Genomic DNA, 18,624 nt, shown 5'->3' on the forward strand with positions numbered 1-18,624 from the left:
AAACAAAAGTTGTAACATCATGGCGTGAAAATTGTAAGGAAGTATTGAGCCAAGAAGCTATTTCAGTCACTTTTCTGATCACAAACTTATCACAAACTCATCTTGAACTCCTTTCTTTTCCAAGGTTCATTTTTTCACAAGCGCTCAGTATGGGTCTTCCATAAATGTCCTCATGCCTTCTTATATCAGAGTCAACAATACAACATAATCATCCAGCGAAGTGAAGGACCTAGGGGCCATGACTCAAAACCCCCCAGAATTTAAGTCCCTAAAGTAGTACTTAAGTGGAATTTGACTACATAAATCCAAAATCACCATTTTGAAAATCCCTCCACCTGCAACCAAAGCTTGGAGATGCTTAAATGCCATAGATGCCTCACTTCTTAATTTTCTGTTTCCAAGGTATTTACAAGTTTTGCTTATGTGCATACCCCAAAATTATTCACACTTGCACTTAGCTTATCCCTGAGTCCATTCTGGATCCTGTAACTATGCACTCTTTCACCAAATTCCCACAATTCTTGATTTTGGAAAGAATTCTTAAATCATACATACATGTATGAGATTACATCCCCGAGTCCAGTGACAGCTATTTTTCCATTTTAAAACAGAGGCTCTGGAGGAGGAAACCCCTTTCATATTATAGGCCTTGTACTCCTATGAGAGACCTAGATGTGCCAGAGTTCATTGCTCCCAGGTGCTGCACTTACATGTGTATCCGAGACCACAAAACACTGAGCCAGTTTGGAGAAGTCCTGGTAGGTGGCAGGCTGGCAAGTGACTCAAGGCATCAGCCTGCCAGCCAAGGGCTGCTCTGACCCAGCTCATTGTGCTCTGGAGAGACTGGTCAGGGCACAAGAGTGCTTCAGTGCAGGGCTAGCCAGCAGGCAGGCCCCACATTGAAGCACCCTCATGCCCCAGGCAGCCCTATCAGTATGTAGGTTTGCGGTGCTGTATTTACAAGTACTAACCTGAGGTTGAGTTAATTAGTTTCCTGCAGCCTAATAGGGCCGCACCTGTACAAGTTGAGACTTTACCGATTAGGCAGCTCCACAGTAAATGTCTCTTGTGTAGATGCTTTCCCCGAGTACCTTAATCCCCATCTCATTTGGTGAGGTTTAGATAAGGCACCCCAGCAGCCACTTTTAAACCTGCAGGGGCTTATATATAGGATGATGGGGCCACGCTGGAGCATTCTAATTAGAACACGATTGAGTCTGCTCTGATGCTTTCTAATTAGAACGCAAACCAGAATGTATATAGGCACCCATAGTTATTAAAGCACAGCATAACTCACTGGAAAAGTTGTGAACAGACTCTAGAATTTCTGCATATCAACTGCCTCTACTACCTGCCCAAAAACATAACCCCTTGAGGATGCTTCTGCCTGGAATAATATAACAAACTGACCATGTTTTAAGACATGCGCATTATCACTAGTATGTAATGAGAACCGGCAGTTCACCAATCTCCTATCAAAAGTAATATCAATGACTGAGTCATCATCAGGGAGGCGCTCCTTCCCTGTCCCCCTCCCGCTCCCAGTATAAAGTGCATTAAGGCAGAAGCAAACTATTTGCTACAGACTATCTTAAGATAACACATAGGGTGAGGTCATACTTTCATTGGGAACAGTAGCACAGCACCAGAATATTGGGAGGTATTTAATTAGTAAATGTTCATGGGTATCACATGTTCACTTGAAAATGTTGCAAAACATTGGAACGTTTGGGCATACAAAGGACCTCAACAAAAGTACTTAAATGAAAGCATAGGGTTAGCTCTATGATGTAGTGCAATTATGGAGCTATTTTTTTTTAGTTTAGAGAAGAGAAACCTGGGGGATATTTGATAATTATCTTCAAATACCTGAAGGGAGGTTATAAAGAAGATGGAGATGGGCTTTTCTCTGTGACTGTAGGGGATAGGACTAGGAGAAATGGCCTCAAACTGCAGCAAAGGAAAATTAGGTTAGAAATTAGAAGGAACTTTCTGACTATAAGGATGGTCAACCATTGGAAAAGGTTACCTAGAGAAATTGTGGAATCTCTATCCTTGGAAATGTTCAAGAGCAGGTTAGAAAAGACATTTGGATGGGATGGTTAAATCAGGGATTATCCTGTCTTGTGCAGGGGCTGGATTAGATTTAAAAAAAAATATGTAGAATTTCTCACAGGTAGTAATTGCCAATGGGAAGCTGGCATTCATACCATGTTGAAGTCAGATTTATATATAGCAGGATAAATTAAAAATAAAGATTAAAAAAAAGGAGAATCTGGTGGGAGCTTCAGGGGTCTTAAGGGTCCTGTGCTGCTTGATTCACTTTAGAAACATAGCACAGATCTTGGAAACAAAAGCGAACACAATGCAAAAGAAGGGAAAATCCTTCATATTATATCTGGATCCCACTGTGATATTTATAGTCATCAGAATTAGGAGGAACTCAGTATTGGAAGCAGAGAGACAGAGGACTCTTTTTAAAATGCTTTCTGAGTACCTGATCCTGATCTTTATAGAGCCTAAGATGTTCTATTGATATATATTGACGTTCATAGGATTTTCTTTTAGTATAATTCATACAGTATCTAGAATATCACTGCCAATCCCAGTCAATATGTACAACAGTAGTTGAATGTGATAGTATTTTCTACTTCATAGAGAATCTTCAATTTGAGACACTCAGTGTTTCACAAAAATGAATCTAGTCTGACAGCATCGCTGCATCTTATATAATTGTCCTGATTTTACAGTCGCAGGCTTTAATCTACGATTCTTCCACACTAGAGTTCCAAAACAGTATATAAGGATATAGTAGAATATTGTATTAGCGAAAGAGGAAGATGACTGGTCATTGTATTTCCAGGAGAATGGTTGGGCAGAAAAAAACCCAGAAGGCCTAGGGGGTAGGCTTTTATGAAAAAAATTATCTGTTTAAAGTAGAGGTGGGAAAAGACCTGCATTAATTCATGTAATATTAGCTGATGACCACAGTGCTAGAAAAACTCTGGCAAGCAGCACAGCAACCTTGGCTGCACTTTGGTAGCAGTGAACATCCGGGGACAATAACTGTGAAATGATGCAACAGTCAAACATATTGCAAGGTGCTTGAAGGAGAAGCACTTCAGTGCCAATGAAAAGGTCTGTTAAAGGATTAATTTCAATCAGTTTTCCTGTACTGATCTATATGGAACCATTAATTTCAAGATATGAACTAAGTACTCACATTAACAATTTTTAAACAAAATCTTTTTCTTAAAAGTGACAATAAAGAAGTCTCAAGGAAAATCAGGTTAAGTGGCTCTAAGTCTGAGTTAGCCAGTAGGGAAAAGGATCTTAGAGTGAGATTTAAAATCTTACGTGGACTTTTAGCTCAGATTGAAAGTTTGTGTCTTAGGGCAGTGATGCCCAACTTTTCAGCTCCATGAGCCAGATAAGTGGCCCAGATTAAGTTTGCAGGCTGGATCCCATGCAGGGTTGACATTTGAGGTCATTTCACAGGTGCAATTCCACACATCAGATCCAGCCACATACCAGCCCAGTTCTGTGCACCAGCCTGATCCCCTGTGCTGGATTCAATTGTGTACCAGCTTGATCTATAGCACTCAAGGCCATGACATTATCTAGCCTGTAGGACTCCTCATGGCTACAGAAATTTAGCAGCAGGGGAGAGGCAATGGATGCTGCCATTGCTTCCCTACCATCAAATTCCCAGGCCCATGGGGAACTCCATAGGTGGACTGGACCCATCTCACAAGCCAGAGGATAAGCGCCACTGCCTTCGGTTGGTCTATGTGGCATAAAACATTGCTAGATAGAAGGATGCTTGAGCTAGATCGGAATGAGCTATCTTGGGTACTGGAAGTGCTAAAATTATATTAGTGCAGAGGTGTGCCTAAACTCATCAGTCCTTCTGATTTAGAGTCAGATAAATGGTACTACATTATCTCATACAGACATTCTTATACACTTTTATCTATTGTTGCAAAAACTATTTGGTTCAAATACCTCACTGCTGACAAAATGAGAACCCATGGCTATGAGAGTGGGATTGATATTGGGATAAATTTGTCTACACCTCTCTACTTTTCAGCCTCTAGGGTACTAGCTCATAGCTCTAGCCAGTTGCTACTCCTGATGGTGTACCAGTGGTCTGCATAAAATGGGTTCATGGCTTTGGACTATTATTCAGGTATCTGTGGTGTGGAAAAAAGCCCACACAAAAAAACAATAGTCACTTTTAGCAAGCACTGACTTTTTTGACAGGTGCCCCCTCCAGAAACCAATTGAAATGGCAAGGTGCATTGGTGGAACAAGGAACATGTGTATTAGTATATATTTTGCAGTATTCCTAGGTCTGTCTGATTGTCACCTTTTGGAAATACCAAATTCACTTAATAAAATACAAAATTAGTCTTGATTTTTAAAATCACTGTATGTGTCCTGATTATCACAAAATTCTACTTTCATTTTTGACGCTTGCAACGTTATGTATCAAGATGTGTTACATACAACTACAAGGTTATGCTACGCAGGAATCAATGTTAGATTAAAAAACAAATGTTTTTCATTATTTTAGAAAGAAAAAGAAGGCATCTCATAAAATCGTCCTACCTCTTTGCTTTCCTCCAGATCTGACTCACTGCTAAATTCCTCTGTATTTAAATTTTCAAAATCAGATTCCCCGACAGCAATTGGTACTGTCACAGTGAGGCTTGGATTGTTTATGAATGACATGTAATCACTTTCATCGACGACATATTTTTCCACACTGCTGCCTATGCCGCTGGTAGTTCCATTCCCTTCTTTAAGATAGTTAAGGTTTTTACCTATTTCTACTATGGTATGGTTGGAAATGCAACTGTCTTTTTTGTTGTTGAGATCTTCAAGAGGTTTGATTTCATCTAACGCTTTTTGCTTTCTTACAAAAGCTTTTTGGATGAATTCACGTGCTTTTCTTTTCACAAAATCAATTCCTTTCTGAATCCTTGACACAGCAATCTGCAAATTGTTCATTTCATTATCATCATCTGTAGCAGCAAGGTTGTCTGAACTAAATGAGCTCAGAAGCAAGGCCAGAAAGAGGTTGAGTACCTAAAAAACAGTAAAGATAAAAGATATATGGATCTCTCATTTTTTTAATGATTACATTCATTTCTTTATGGATTATTCAATATGACAGAATTTTTATTTTATGATTAGTACTAGTATCAAATTACCTGACTGCTGCTCTTCCTTGCTACATTACTTGCTACAATACATCCTGCCAAAACTATTTTCCAGGTTGGACATCGCATAAAAACTAGCCACTGCCTCCACAGCCAGTGAGAAGTCCTTGGCATCAGAACCACTTCAGTTCTACTGCACAGAGTAAAAAGGGTGGGTAGATGTAGGGGTGCGGAGAGAATTGCTAGAGCAGACCCATCATATGCTGCAAAACAGCCTGGATAGGGATACTACACTGGGGAATCATTTGTGGGGCACGCTGCAGCAGCTCTGGAACTTGAAGATGGGAAAAATCTTCCATCTCTTCCTCTACTATCCATTTGTGAAATGTCAAAGGCCATGGACATGCATTATATGTATAGTGAGAAATACACCCTTTTGGTGTTTTAAAAAAGCAAGTTTCAGGTGTTCAAGTGGTTTATCGTGGAAAAACAGCAGTATTGCAACACAATTCAAACTTACTTCATATTCCATTTTCATGGTACTGCCAATTTCCTGAAAATTCTTAGCACTTCAGATGAATGCCTTGCTATACCCTAAAGATGGTCGCTTAGCAATGTTTTGCTTTTGCTGGTTAAAAAAATTGGCAATCATAAATACAATATGCAATAAATGCTGTAGAAATAAATACTAGTCCAACATACCAATGCACCATATAAAGGTAGCATCCCTAGTGTCCTTGTTTGGATTAAACTATTAGAATATATTACTAAACAATCAATATATCAGTATCAAGAACATAGTAAGAGGATAGCAGCATGGTTCTGTCAAGAACACATCATATCAAACTAATTTAATTTCTAGATAAGATATGTGTCCTAGTACATAATGGAACCAGTAGATATAGTATCTCTTGGCCTTAGGTAGCCTTTTGATGCAGGCCCATATAAAATTATCATAAACAAACTAAGGAAAATGTTTCATTTAATGTAGTGTAATTATGATAAAGTGAGTGTAAACTGGTTGAAAAAACAGGTTCAGAGAATGGTTATCAATAGTTTACCATCACTTGGGGAGGACATATGATTTGGCTTCCAACAAAAATTTCTCCTGGGCCCAGTTTTAATTAATATTTTAATTAATTACTTGGATGATGGACCAAGGGATACACTTATAAAAATCGCAGGAGACACAAGGCTAGGAGATTTTATAGCACTTAGCACACAAGAATAACATTCATACGATCCTAAGAAACTCCAGTCATTCATATGATTGGAGCAACTGCTCAAAATCCCTAGGATTAAATTCAGTAACAGATTAACTGGATAGAAACAGTGTAGTGATGGGTGGACAGACAGAGCATGAGCCCTGGCCATTGCCTAAATTAGGGGGAAGGAGAATGGAGTGGATGGTACCTCAGCCTCCCAGCACCTGCTCCCCACATTTCTGTGCTTTCTGGCTCCATCTCCAGCAGTAAGCATGGAGATGTAGCTCTGTCAAGTGGCAGTGGGTAGTAGTAACTACAGTTGCTGGCAGGAGATGTCACCCCATTTTTCTTCTGCCAAAACCCCATTCTTTTTTGCCTGCTTGACATGTGTGACTACAGCAAAAAAACTATGGTGACATTTCTCCTCAGAGCAGCAAACTCCAACTTCTGCTCCTGTGCTGTAGTTCAAGCCTCTGGACTTTGAAGCCTGCAAAGAAGGTAGAGGGGGAAGAGGAGTGGGGGACTGCCCCAGGGGAAGTCCTGACCAGTTACACCTCTGCTGGCTAAACAGAAGTACTAAGGAAAAGGATGAGACTTAAAGTGGATCACAAATTTTGCTATTACACAAGTGTAATAGTCAAGTGTAATGCTGTTGAAAAAACCCCACAATTGTTGTTCTGGTTGTATTAGTTAGTTAGGAGTTAGTATAGAAGGCAGGGTAAAGTAGTGCCTTAGAGACTACATGTTCAGAGAGGCATAAGCTTTCATAAGAGACAGACTACTTCGTCAAATGTTAACAAAAGCTTGTGCCTCTGAGCAAGGTAGTCTCTAGGTGCCATCCTACCATGCCTTCTGCCTGACTTCAGGCAGACTAACCTTTGTCTACTCAGGAGCAATGTATGCAAGACACTGGCACTAGCGAGTTCTTAGTTGGAGTACTTTTTCCAGGTTTTGCCATCACAATTGAAGAAGACAAATTGGAAAGAGTCCAAAGAAGAGCAATAAAAATGATGGGAGCTTTTAACTTTCCTTCTATGAGGAAGGTTTAAAAAACTGAGTTTTTATTTGATAGATAAGAGAAGACTGGAGAAGGGGGACATGATAATAACCTTCAAATATTTATGTTTTTTTATAAAGACAATGATGGCTATATATTAAAAAAATTCTAACTGCCGAGAATTTTAAGCCCTTGAACAGGTTACTTAGGAGGGTAGTAGGATGCCTGTCAGAGTTTAAGGGAAAATTAGACAAAATGCTCCCATGTATGATGGGGGTTCAGGCATATTTTACTCCAACAAATATTGTTTGTCTCAAATATCTGAAAAACATTAATTACATACCACTAGGTTTCCAATCACCATGACCATCATGAAGACAGTAAGGCACATGGTTTGACCTGCAACCTCCATACAGTCCCACATAGTCTCTATCCATTCTCCACACAGCACTCGGAATACAATCAAGAAAGAGTGGAAAAAGTCATGCATGTGCCAGCGTGGAAGTTCACAGTCATTAGAGATCTTGCAGACACATTCCTTGTAGCTTTTACCAAAGAGCTGCATGCCAACCACCGCAAAAATGAAGACAATGATGGCCAGCACCAAGGTTAAATTTCCTAAAGCCCCCACTGAGTTACCAATAATCTTTATCAACATATTTAGCGTTGGCCAAGATTTTGCTAACTTGAAAACTCGAAGCTGAAAAACAAGAGAAAGATGCCTGGTTATTCATGTTGCTAATTATAATGAAGTCATTGTAGAGCATTTCAGATTTTAAGCAACCCAACGCACATGATGATGAAACGTCTTATTTGTTACAAGCTTTAGTCATGAATTATATGGTTTTCAAAGAACCTGGCCATACAGGCTTAGCAGGCTTCTACAAATAGGCACCTACAAATTGAAGTCTTGGCACAGAAACACCAAATGTGATTAATGCTTAAATACTTCAGTGTGATCGTTCTCCTCTTATAAAGTTGATACAGTTTGATGCTTATTCCACCTGCATGACAATCCTTCTTGGTTTCAAATAAACCAGCCACCAACCATTTCTTTTATTATCCACTTCTTTGTTGAAACTCTGTTGTTGCCCCTTGCCCTGCCAACCAAGATTTGTGCATTCTGATGCCTGACGCCTTGCTACTTACTCTCCCTGGTACCTGCAGTCCCCCCAGGCTGCACACTTCACGGTCTCCCCTGCACTCCCTCCACCCTGCACCACATGCTCTCCCCTGCTTTCCCTCCCACTAAGCACCATGCAGTCTCTTCCACACTCCCTCCACCCCACACCACGTTATTTCTTCCAGGTCAGGCTAGGAGTTATGACAATAGCATCCCTCATGACAAGAAGTAACTTGTTTTTCTTGTATGGAACCAAATGAAAAGCCTGTCTTTGGAAGGTAATGGAAATGACAAAGGCCTTCCATAGACTTATCTATTTTGTCATTCTGACTAACGTTCTGACACCTGAAGAAATTTAGATGAGGAGTCTGTTATGCTGGGCTAAAGAGCACTATTAAGGCTCTTATCCATTTTTCCATAAACATCATTTAACCATCTAGAGAAATTCTAGTGCTGCTGAGATAACTAGAATTTTGTGGCTATTATTGTTTGCATTCCTGGAGCATCTAGAGGACAAAGGGACCATTATCCTGGGCGCTTTCCAAATAAAGTCCTGAACACAAAGCTTCCTATTTCCTCTCACATCAGACATATATTATTTGACCAGCTTAATCAATGACATTTCCTGGTTACATACTCTCAATGCCAGAAAGTATCAATGGGGCAAAATAAAAATGATTGCTGAACTGCCCGAGTCTGGAGGAAGGAGGGACCCCTGCTGAAGGAGATCTAATGCTTTTTTTGCAGGTGCAATGGACATTTCTTGGCTGTCCATCAAGTCTAAAGTGCCTCCTACTGTAATAAGGAACTAGAAGAGGACTTCAATTCTCCTTTCTCCATTTTTTCTGTATCCTTTATGTTAAATGATTTAAAAAATACATTTTCTTTTGCCCAGGAAGAAGATTCTTTTCTTTCTTTGCCAAAGAGGAAACTCCATTTCTTTCAAAAAAAGTTATTTCTTGGCTTTGCATAGCACTGATGGATATTTTAAAGGACCGAAAATGATGTGCAATTTGATTTTTTAGAAATTTGTCTTTCAGGAATGGTCTGTGAGGCTCGTTTGCATAGTATGCACACACAGATCTAGCGTGAAAACTGGGGTCAATTTTCAGCATATTGCTTGTACTTATTTAGCCACAGGGGAATATTTGGATATGATCTAGGAATGACACCTAATTATGCATTGTGTCTGATTATTGACTCTATGTCCTCAAAAGCAAATTCTGGGGGAAAATTTTGAGAAATCCCACTCAGGGATGACCCATTGTATCGACCAGCAATCTCTAGTTATATATTTTGGATCTTTGCAAACCATGATGCTAAAATTAAGGTAAAAGTCATACCTGCCTTAATTTTTCAGTATCAAATTATCTGAATTGGGGTCAAAATATTCTTGATTTTAAACAGCTGGTAGGAATGACTCCATTCCAGAACCTGGCAAGTTACCAAAGATTATGTTTACCTGCACAAAAGCACTCATTGACATATTGTCTATGATTGGATAAAATCATAGAAACTGTAACCTGAGCTTTCTCTGACTATTAAGAGCACTGGCAGACATTAATTTAATAGTGTGATGGGATATGATCCCAGATCCCAACAATCACACTTCCTGCTATGACACATGGACATTACAAGACGTGTGACTTTTGGGATCAAGGATGGATCACAATGGCATAACTGCTGCAGGGACACCAGCACTGGGAACCGGCACCTGATGCCTTACTTCTGCTGGTGCCCTTTCAACTTACAAGTGTGTGTGGAGCCCAGGATCATGATCCCAGGCTTCATGTGCACTGGGAAGTTTATACCCATTCACCATGCAGCCAGTGGGTTTCCTTTGTGGAAATGAAAACCAATATGCCAGGCACACCTGCTTAGGCTGCGCAGTGAGTGGGTTGGCAGGTGCCAGGAGAGGGAGCTAATAGAGTCTCCCCACCCAGGAAATTTAAACCTGCACAACTGGACAGATCAGCATGTGCTGCATGGCACAGTTTTAAATTTCCTTGGGGAACCCCAGTGATTCCCTCCACCTAGCCCTTGTCAATCCGTGCACCAGGAAATCTGTAAGCTTAATATCTCCCAAGGACCTAAGAGTCATTTCTTAGGAGTCTGGATGGGGAGGGAAAAATCTTTTAAGGACAATTTATACAGCTGTCACACACACATAATTATTTTGTTTTTGTCGTGTTAGCAAACATGCTAAATGTCCAATTAATCAAAGAGATCATTCCAGGAGAAGCCGATAAAGAAAAATCTAATAGATTATTTCAAGAAATGAAATATATAAATTGCACTGAATAAATGCACAAAAATAGACTTCTATTATTGAAAAATCTGACTCTGTGACAAATTGTAGTTTTTCATTTCTCTAACTCTGTGGAATTGATGATTGAATTTATTATTAAAGACCTACTTAAACCTTATTTTAGAGAGTCAAATAACACCTAGTACTCACTACACAGAGATGAATATCAAGATACAGAAAAGAGATTTTAAAGTAAGATTACTTTGGCAGTTTACTTTTTCAGAGTTGCTTTCTACTGATAGTAAAACTCAGTGGGTTAGAACTTCCATGTGTATAAACTGTAACAAGCAACTGCATTGTAACCTATAGAAACTGTGACAAAATTTACATACACCAGGTTTATAAAATACAAACAACAATTTTAAAACATAATTAGTATAGGCATGCTTATAAAATATAATGCAAAATGTAAAAGTAAAAGAAATATAAAACTGAGAATTGTTATTCGAATATTTACCAGTCTGAAAGATCTGAGAACAGATAAGCCTTCCACATTTGCAAGACCAAGTTCCATCAAACTAAGGCTCACAATAAAACCATCAAAAATATTCCATCCTTCTTGGAAATAATAGTAAGGATCCATGGCAACTATCTTAAGAAACATTTCTGCTGTGAAGATCCCAGTAAATACCTAAATACAAAGTAGGTTTTGTTACCCTAGCAACACTGAAAATTTTTTTACATTATAATGTTTTTATCTCAGCGGCACTTTTTGTCAAGCTGTATGTTGCCAGCGATTCTTATCATTTGGAAAAAGTTTCTTTTACAAATGCGTAGACTTCCAAATATTTCCATACCCTGGATTTAACAGTTATATTTAGAAGGGAAGCTTAAATATACCTTTCAACATTTTAATGACAAATGGAAAAAAGGCAAAGTAGGGAAATTTGTCTTCATTTCAACCTGCTAATAAGCATGAAGCCTGCCATATAGAACCTACTCTTAATATTCCTGCTAATTTGTGTTCAAAAGCCACCTTTACTCTGTTGCTAGAGGTGAGATTAACGTTATCAGAAAAGAGGTTGTTTCCTTAAATCACAGACTAATACCCAGACATTGTGGGGAGACTCTTTTGAAGCCTGGTCTCCAGAAGTTACTACTACTACTACTCCATCTTCCTTCATGATATATAGCATGTTTGTTTGGGGTCTAATGTTCAATGTTACAATAAGGCAAGTGTGCCATCTTTTCTACCATTCTCTGCACCAGTTAGCATATCAGAGTGAGAGGACTGTAGTGAAATTTGATGCTGATCTACTCAAAAGATGTCTGATACTAACAGCCTCCTTTGCATAGTAGACTGAAACCAATGGCTAGAATTTGAAGGCAGAAATACTCAAAATGGATATAAGACCCACATTTTAAACAGTATGAGTAATTAACTGTTCGACCAGTTTGCTAATGGATATACTTTAATTCCACTCCAAGTTATTACACTTGAAGGAGGAATCACTGGATATTAAACGGCTTGTGCTATGCCAAAAGTCAGTTTAGATTAGTGGTTCTCAACCTTTTTGGACTCAAAGTACCCCTCATTAGACTCAAGGTACCCCTCAGAAAATGCTAGCTCTTAGCTTTCACTTATTTTAGACTACAGAAAAATAATAGAGCAATTCTTATTTTGCAAAGAACTCAGAAAACCCACAATGGGTCAGAATACGGCACTATAGATTCCTATTTGAAATCTCTGGGTTTATCTTGTGAATCAAGTGTAGGTGTTTGCCCACCTAACAGTGTTAAAATTGCATTGCATCCTGCAGCATCCTTAAAAGGATCTTGTATCATGCTAGTTGAGAATCACTGATCTAGATCATCAGTATAGTCCCTTCTGGCCTTATAATCCATGAATTATATTATAGTGGGATTTTGTATCCAAATGATTATGTATCCACAAGAGTGATTATCTGAACTTTAATATGTTGATTACCAAACTTCCAGTGAAATCAATAACAATCCTAAATATTATACCATATTAGGTATTTCCTAGTATCTGCTTTTTATTGGATCATTAATTTAGTAGTCTTTTTTATGAAAAGGACTGAGTTAAACTCTTTTCCAACAGGCTGTAGAGAAAAAACTGGAGAAGAGCTGTTTCGGAGTTTTACAACCACAGCATTAAAAAAGAGATATACAGAACAGCTTAACTACTTATACTTAAGACATATTAGTCCCATGTTTCTTTAAATCTGCTCAAAGTTTCCTTCAAAATTAAGAAGGCCACTCAATATTTCTTTATAAGAAAAATATATTCATATATCACATCATAAGTTATGAAAACTTACCAGGTTTCCTACTGAAAGCACACTGCTGAACTGCTCTGTCATTGGATAATGCTCCATAGCCATAAACAGAGTATTTAAAACAATGCATATAGTTATAGCAAGATCAACAAATGGATCCATCACAATCAGATTTACAATATGTTTTACTTTTAACCATGGAGCGCAGCAGTCCCAGATCAAGCACGTATTAGCAAATTTATACCAGCATGGTGGACATTTCTGTCTGGATTCTTCAAGTTCTAGAGAGAAAAGCGTAAAGAACATTTTAATGTCTAATTCTTTACTGTCTTTATCAAGTGGGTATTGTTTTAATATCTAAACATTGTCCAAATTTATCCATCACATTGTGTAAAAGCAGTAAGACCACTGGAGACCAAGGCAATGTCCAGTCAGAGAAAAGTTAGTAATTAAGAAAGGTTATTTGACCCAATACATTCTAATACTGGTCCTAAAGGAGTAATAAATATTCAATAAATAAAATCACCACTCAAAAACTGCATTTGAAATAGTAAAACAGAGCTTGAATAAGAAAATGACAGCAGCAACCTGAATTATATGGAGAGGTAGCATATTTCAAGTTGCACCTTGCCCACAAAGGACTAATAATGTGATATTCTTATGCCTTGCAAAGTGCCAGATACCGTCTTACCACGACACTATCAAAGGGCACAAAACTCTGGGCTTTGTCCATCTTGGCCTTGTTCATGGCAGCCCCAGTCTTCATGCTCTTGTTTTGCACCTTGCTAAACACCTCAGTCTTAGAACCATTGGTTGGGATTTATTATAACTTATTTTTGGAGAAAGAACAATATGGTCCTTACTTTACATTTATTTCTTCAGAAACATTATGTCTACAACCTGCATGTGATAGGCATGCTATAAGGCAGACCCCTCAGCCTTATAGTGGTGCCAGAATCTACCGATCAACTACTGCTGAACATGACTTACTTTAGCTGTAGAAACTGGAAAAGAACTAGTTAATTATTTGAGTGGCATCCATTCTGTGTTCTAGGCCCCCCAAAAAAACATCGCCTTCTTAAAAGTATGATTTTAGACCTTGCTTCCAGAATGGCTCAGGATTTTCAGGTGCTATGTTAAAAAAATATTATTTCTCTCTGAAAAGCATGGGGGATAGTCCCATGCATACATGACACAACTAAGAGTACATTCAGGAAGTCTCTTTGACAAATTACTATTTAATGCGGGTGTTTAGTGAGATTCTAAAAATCACAGGACATGGCACCAAATGATCCACTAGCTTGACCTTTATGGCAGTTTTTATGCTCTTATCTTACTGTGCTTTTTAGGGCAAGATTAGACATTAGAGTTAGCAGGTCCTAATTATAAGGAAGGTTAGCCTTCATTAAGATTAACTAGTGCTAATATTTAACAATTAACAATGCGTTATAAACAATGAATAATTATACTCAATTTTAATGTTAATCAATAATTAATTATGAAATGTAGTGTGCATATCCTAATGTATTTGTCCTGCAGATGTATGTTTTCACTGCTTTTCGTGTATCTATTGTATGCCATGGATTTTCTTAGACATGATGGGTTCTAAACAATGGCAGAGTTTTTCCAGTGAGCAATATTAGCTGCTCAGCATCATCTTTGGCTAGGGGTACTGTAGCATTCTTGTCACCTTTTTGTCCCTGGAAAACATACAAGGGAGTGGTCCATATTCATCAGTCCCATTCTTTCTGTAACTTTAAGGGTAAACACTGCATTTACACATTATTTATTATGATTACCTAGTCAATCAACTTCTTATACAGTATAACAAATATCTGGAGATCGATTTGCAGCACATGCTATTCTATTGTGAGTAGGGGCGTCTTTTCACATGTTTATGAGGCAGTTTCATTTATCAGTTAATGTATCTAGGCTGGTGCTGTCAATGTTAATAATGACAGATTATGAGAAGCCATATTGCCTACCACTTACCCCAGAAGAAAGGTTAGGGTGGAAACATGAGCAGGATTCATAACTGTTTGATCCTAAACTAATGAAATTGTAAGTTTGGATTAATTCTTTTTTGCCCCTCAGAATAAGAGACAGGCTCATTTAGCCATGGTTGGTCTTTGATTTCTTATCCAGTAGCTTCTGTGTCTAGGAGTATGGATTTATCTATCTGTTTTTAGCAGTATTCTTGTGGCAAGAAGAGAACTAGAACTACTACCAGAATGAGTGGTCTACTGTTCTGCCAGTATTCCCTTGAGGAGAATCAGGAAACCCTGTTGCTATCTATCATCTGTTTATATGGCCCACAGAGCCATTGAAACCAGATCACACGGCTGGTACATGGGCCAGGAATCTGGGGGAGGGACCTGCCATCAAATTCTCAGCAGCAGAGTACTGATGGGCACACATGTTAGTTGTGGAGCAAAGCAGCGGAGGAAGGGGAGGGGAAGAGGGGCTTGAGAGACCTCTGTCTTAACCCCTGTACTGCCACTGCTGCTCCTGCTTGCTCAGCCACTATCTTTGGGTCCAGATCTGACCTGCAAGGACCCCTAAGGTCCAGATTTGGCCTGCAGGGGCAGATCAAGTTTGACATCCAAGCTCTAAACAAGAATAGAAAAAAATGGACATGTCTTTAGCTTTGTCCTTTTAACACATTAAAATTTTCCTTTGCCCTGAGGGTCTTGAAGCACATGAGATCCATGCTATTTGGTGTTATTTGTTCTGCTACCTAAGGGCAGTAAGAGCATTTGACAGGAGACTTAAGTGCATGGATAGCAAAACCAATTTAAACAAGAGTATAAAAGATCTCCAAATTATCTATTTGGCAAAGAATATATATTAAAAACTTATTTGGAAGCAGATTCACAGTCTGACAGAAACAAATCAAGAACACTCTAATCAGTTGAACTGATGAACAGGTCCTACTGCCACCTTCTGGATGCCAGCTTTGAATACCTCCAACTCTGCCAATGTGTACAGGTTTGCCAGGTAGCTGTCTGAGGGAGAAGAAATGTTTTCCTTGTTTGAAGTGTTAATTTTACTTCCTTGATAAAGAGCATAGGTTTAGTGAAAAAATACTAGCTTTAAAAATTTTTCCTTTTCACTCCTTCAGTTAAATTTTATTTTAATTTAGGATTTATCTTCCCCATTCTTCTATTCCACCAAGGGCATATTCGCTTTTTATCTATTTTTATGTTTTCCCTTCTTTTCTTTGTTCTTCTTTCTATAATCAACATCTAGAATTTTTGCTCATAATGTGTGCTTGTGCCTCATTAAGGCTTTTATTTTCTGCTTAGTTTTATTTTCATATTTTGACCACTTGATTTACTTATATTTAAATTTATTTAATTCACAGTTTAAGGAAAGTAATTGATTTAGGGGAAATACAGCCATATCTTGAAGCAAAGGCCATGTGTCAGAGCTGCTATGCCTTCAAATTTACTATCCAAGCTGATATTCAAAGACACTAAGGAGCCCACTAACTTCAAAAAGAGTTGTTGTTCAGCATCTCTGAAAAATCACACCACTTATTTAGGTGCCCACATATAGGTTCTATGGATGTAATACATAGCTCAGTGATTTATAACGATTCATTTAAATTTTTGGCCCTGTTACAGACTAAGCAAGCCTCAGTTTGTGCTTCAATTTTTTCTATGGTGAAATATTTATAACTTAACTGATTTTTTTCTGTAAGTCTTACACAAATGCATTAATGTTTTACTGTTGGTTTGAGATCCTTGGGTTGACTAGAACTTCAGGGGTGAAATATATTAACTCATGTTATAAATGCCACAGTAGTTTTCTACTGCTGGTATGAAGTTAGTATTACTATACTTACTCAAATATAAGGTGGCCCTGAATATATGGACCCCCCCCAATAATTAGATTCAATATATGGAAAAATTATAAATTTGTTATAATTTCCCAGAGATAGACTAAGTATTGGAGGGTTGTCTTCAACCCCACGCCTGCTACAGCAGAGAAAGCAGTGGCTGGGAGAGGGGAAGGATTCAGGTGCCCCCTTGCCTTCTGCCATGCCCACTTCTTCTCCCTGCACCCACCTACCCCCGGCTCCCTTCAGCCTCTGTCCCTGCCCCCACTCACCCCAGTTTCCACCTCTTCCCCCGCAAACTCCCCCTATCTCTGCCTCTTCTCTCCTGCTCCCCAGTCTCTGTCTCTTCACCTGCCTGCCTCCTCCAGTCTCTTCCTTTTCCCCTGAAAGTCCCCCCAGTTTCTGGCCCTTCTCCCCCACCTTACATCATGTGGAAGCTCACTCTTGTCTAGCTATGCAGTAATGTCAGTGCTGCTGAGTGGCTGGGCAAGCAATGCAGCAATGCTGCTGGCCGGGCAGGGGAAGGCATTTCCATGTACTTCATGCCCAGGAGAGATCGCAGCCTAAGCCAGAGAGAAGCTATGCCTGGCAGTAAGGAGGAGAGAGAGGGGGGGTGCAGAAGCTGCAGATGGGAAGTGGGAGCCTGCCGTAGGTCTGACACTGGCCCTGACCTGGGCTCAGGGCCAAAGTCAGAGCTGCAGTAGCTGCCTGCTCCCTGTTCTGCTTCATATGTGAATATAAGATGAGGGGCTTTTTCCCTTATGCTGATTGTGGGGAGGGGGAACCTCATCTTATATTCAAGTAAATATGGTATGTCAACTTTAACATTTGTCAAATTATGTACTGTACTACTAAGACTTTCTTTATACACGTTCGCACATTTGCTATTATTGACACAGCTCTCCCAGATGTAGCAATGGTAACAATGCAAGCATAAATATTGCAAATTTGATGATTTGATGAGAACTGGTAGCTAGAAAACCAGTGAATCTTCCAGCCAGCTTCCCAATACGACTGTGACTTGTGGAACTACAACTGGACCAACCAGGGTGAGAAATGTTATGAAAAAGTCCAGCATTGATACAATATGAAAGGGAGGTCCAGGGACATGATCCTTCCCCTCTATGTGGTGCTGGTCAGGCCGCAGTTGGAGTACTGCATTCAGTTCTGGGCGCCGCACTTCAGGAGGGATGTGGCTAGCATTGAGGGTCCAGAGGAGGGCCACTTGCATGGTCAGGGGGCAGCAGATCAGGCCCTATGAAGATAAACTAAAGGGCCTGAATCTATTCAGCCTCCACAAGAGAAGACTGAGAGGGGATCTGGTGGCCATCTATAAACTCACCAGGGGGGACCAGCAGAAAATAGGTGAGGGTCTGTTCCCCCGGGCCCTCCCCGGGATAACAAGGAATAACAGCCACAAATTGACCGAGAGCAGGTTCAGACTTGATATCAGGAGGCATTACTTTATGGTTAGGGCTGCCAGGCTCTGGAATGGACTTGGAGGTGGTTACCTTGGGGGTCTTCAGGAGGAGGTTGGATAGATATGTGGCTGGGGTATTATGATCCCAGCATTCGTTCCTGCCCAGGGCAGGGGGTCAGACTTGATGATCTGTTCAGGTCCCTTCCAACCGTAAAAACTATGAAACTCTTCCCCAAAATCAAACAGGAAGCCTACGAGAGATTTTGGAATGAAAGCCTAATTTCAAAACTGATTGTATTTTATTTTAACCATTAGACTATTCTTT

General features: G+C 39.4%; 1 protein-coding gene across 1 annotated transcript in view; it reads right to left on the bottom strand.

The window, feature by feature from the left end:
• SCN2A (sodium voltage-gated channel alpha subunit 2) overlaps window positions 1-18,624 on the bottom strand; it is a 104,681-nt gene that overhangs the window by 36,296 nt on the left and 49,761 nt on the right. The window contains exons 14-17 of the mRNA XM_006029477.1: window positions 13,081-13,319; window positions 11,256-11,429; window positions 7,711-8,067; window positions 4,612-5,091 (exon numbers count right to left, since the gene is read on the bottom strand). Of these exons, the coding sequence (XP_006029539.1) occupies window positions 4,612-5,091; window positions 7,711-8,067; window positions 11,256-11,429; window positions 13,081-13,319 (1,250 nt within the window). The remainder of the gene's footprint in view (window positions 1-4,611; window positions 5,092-7,710; window positions 8,068-11,255; window positions 11,430-13,080; window positions 13,320-18,624) is intronic.

Source organism: Alligator sinensis, unplaced genomic scaffold (assembly GCF_000455745.1).
Source record: "Alligator sinensis unplaced genomic scaffold, ASM45574v1 scaffold738_1, whole genome shotgun sequence".
Classification (NCBI taxonomy): domain Eukaryota; kingdom Metazoa; phylum Chordata; order Crocodylia; family Alligatoridae; genus Alligator; species Alligator sinensis.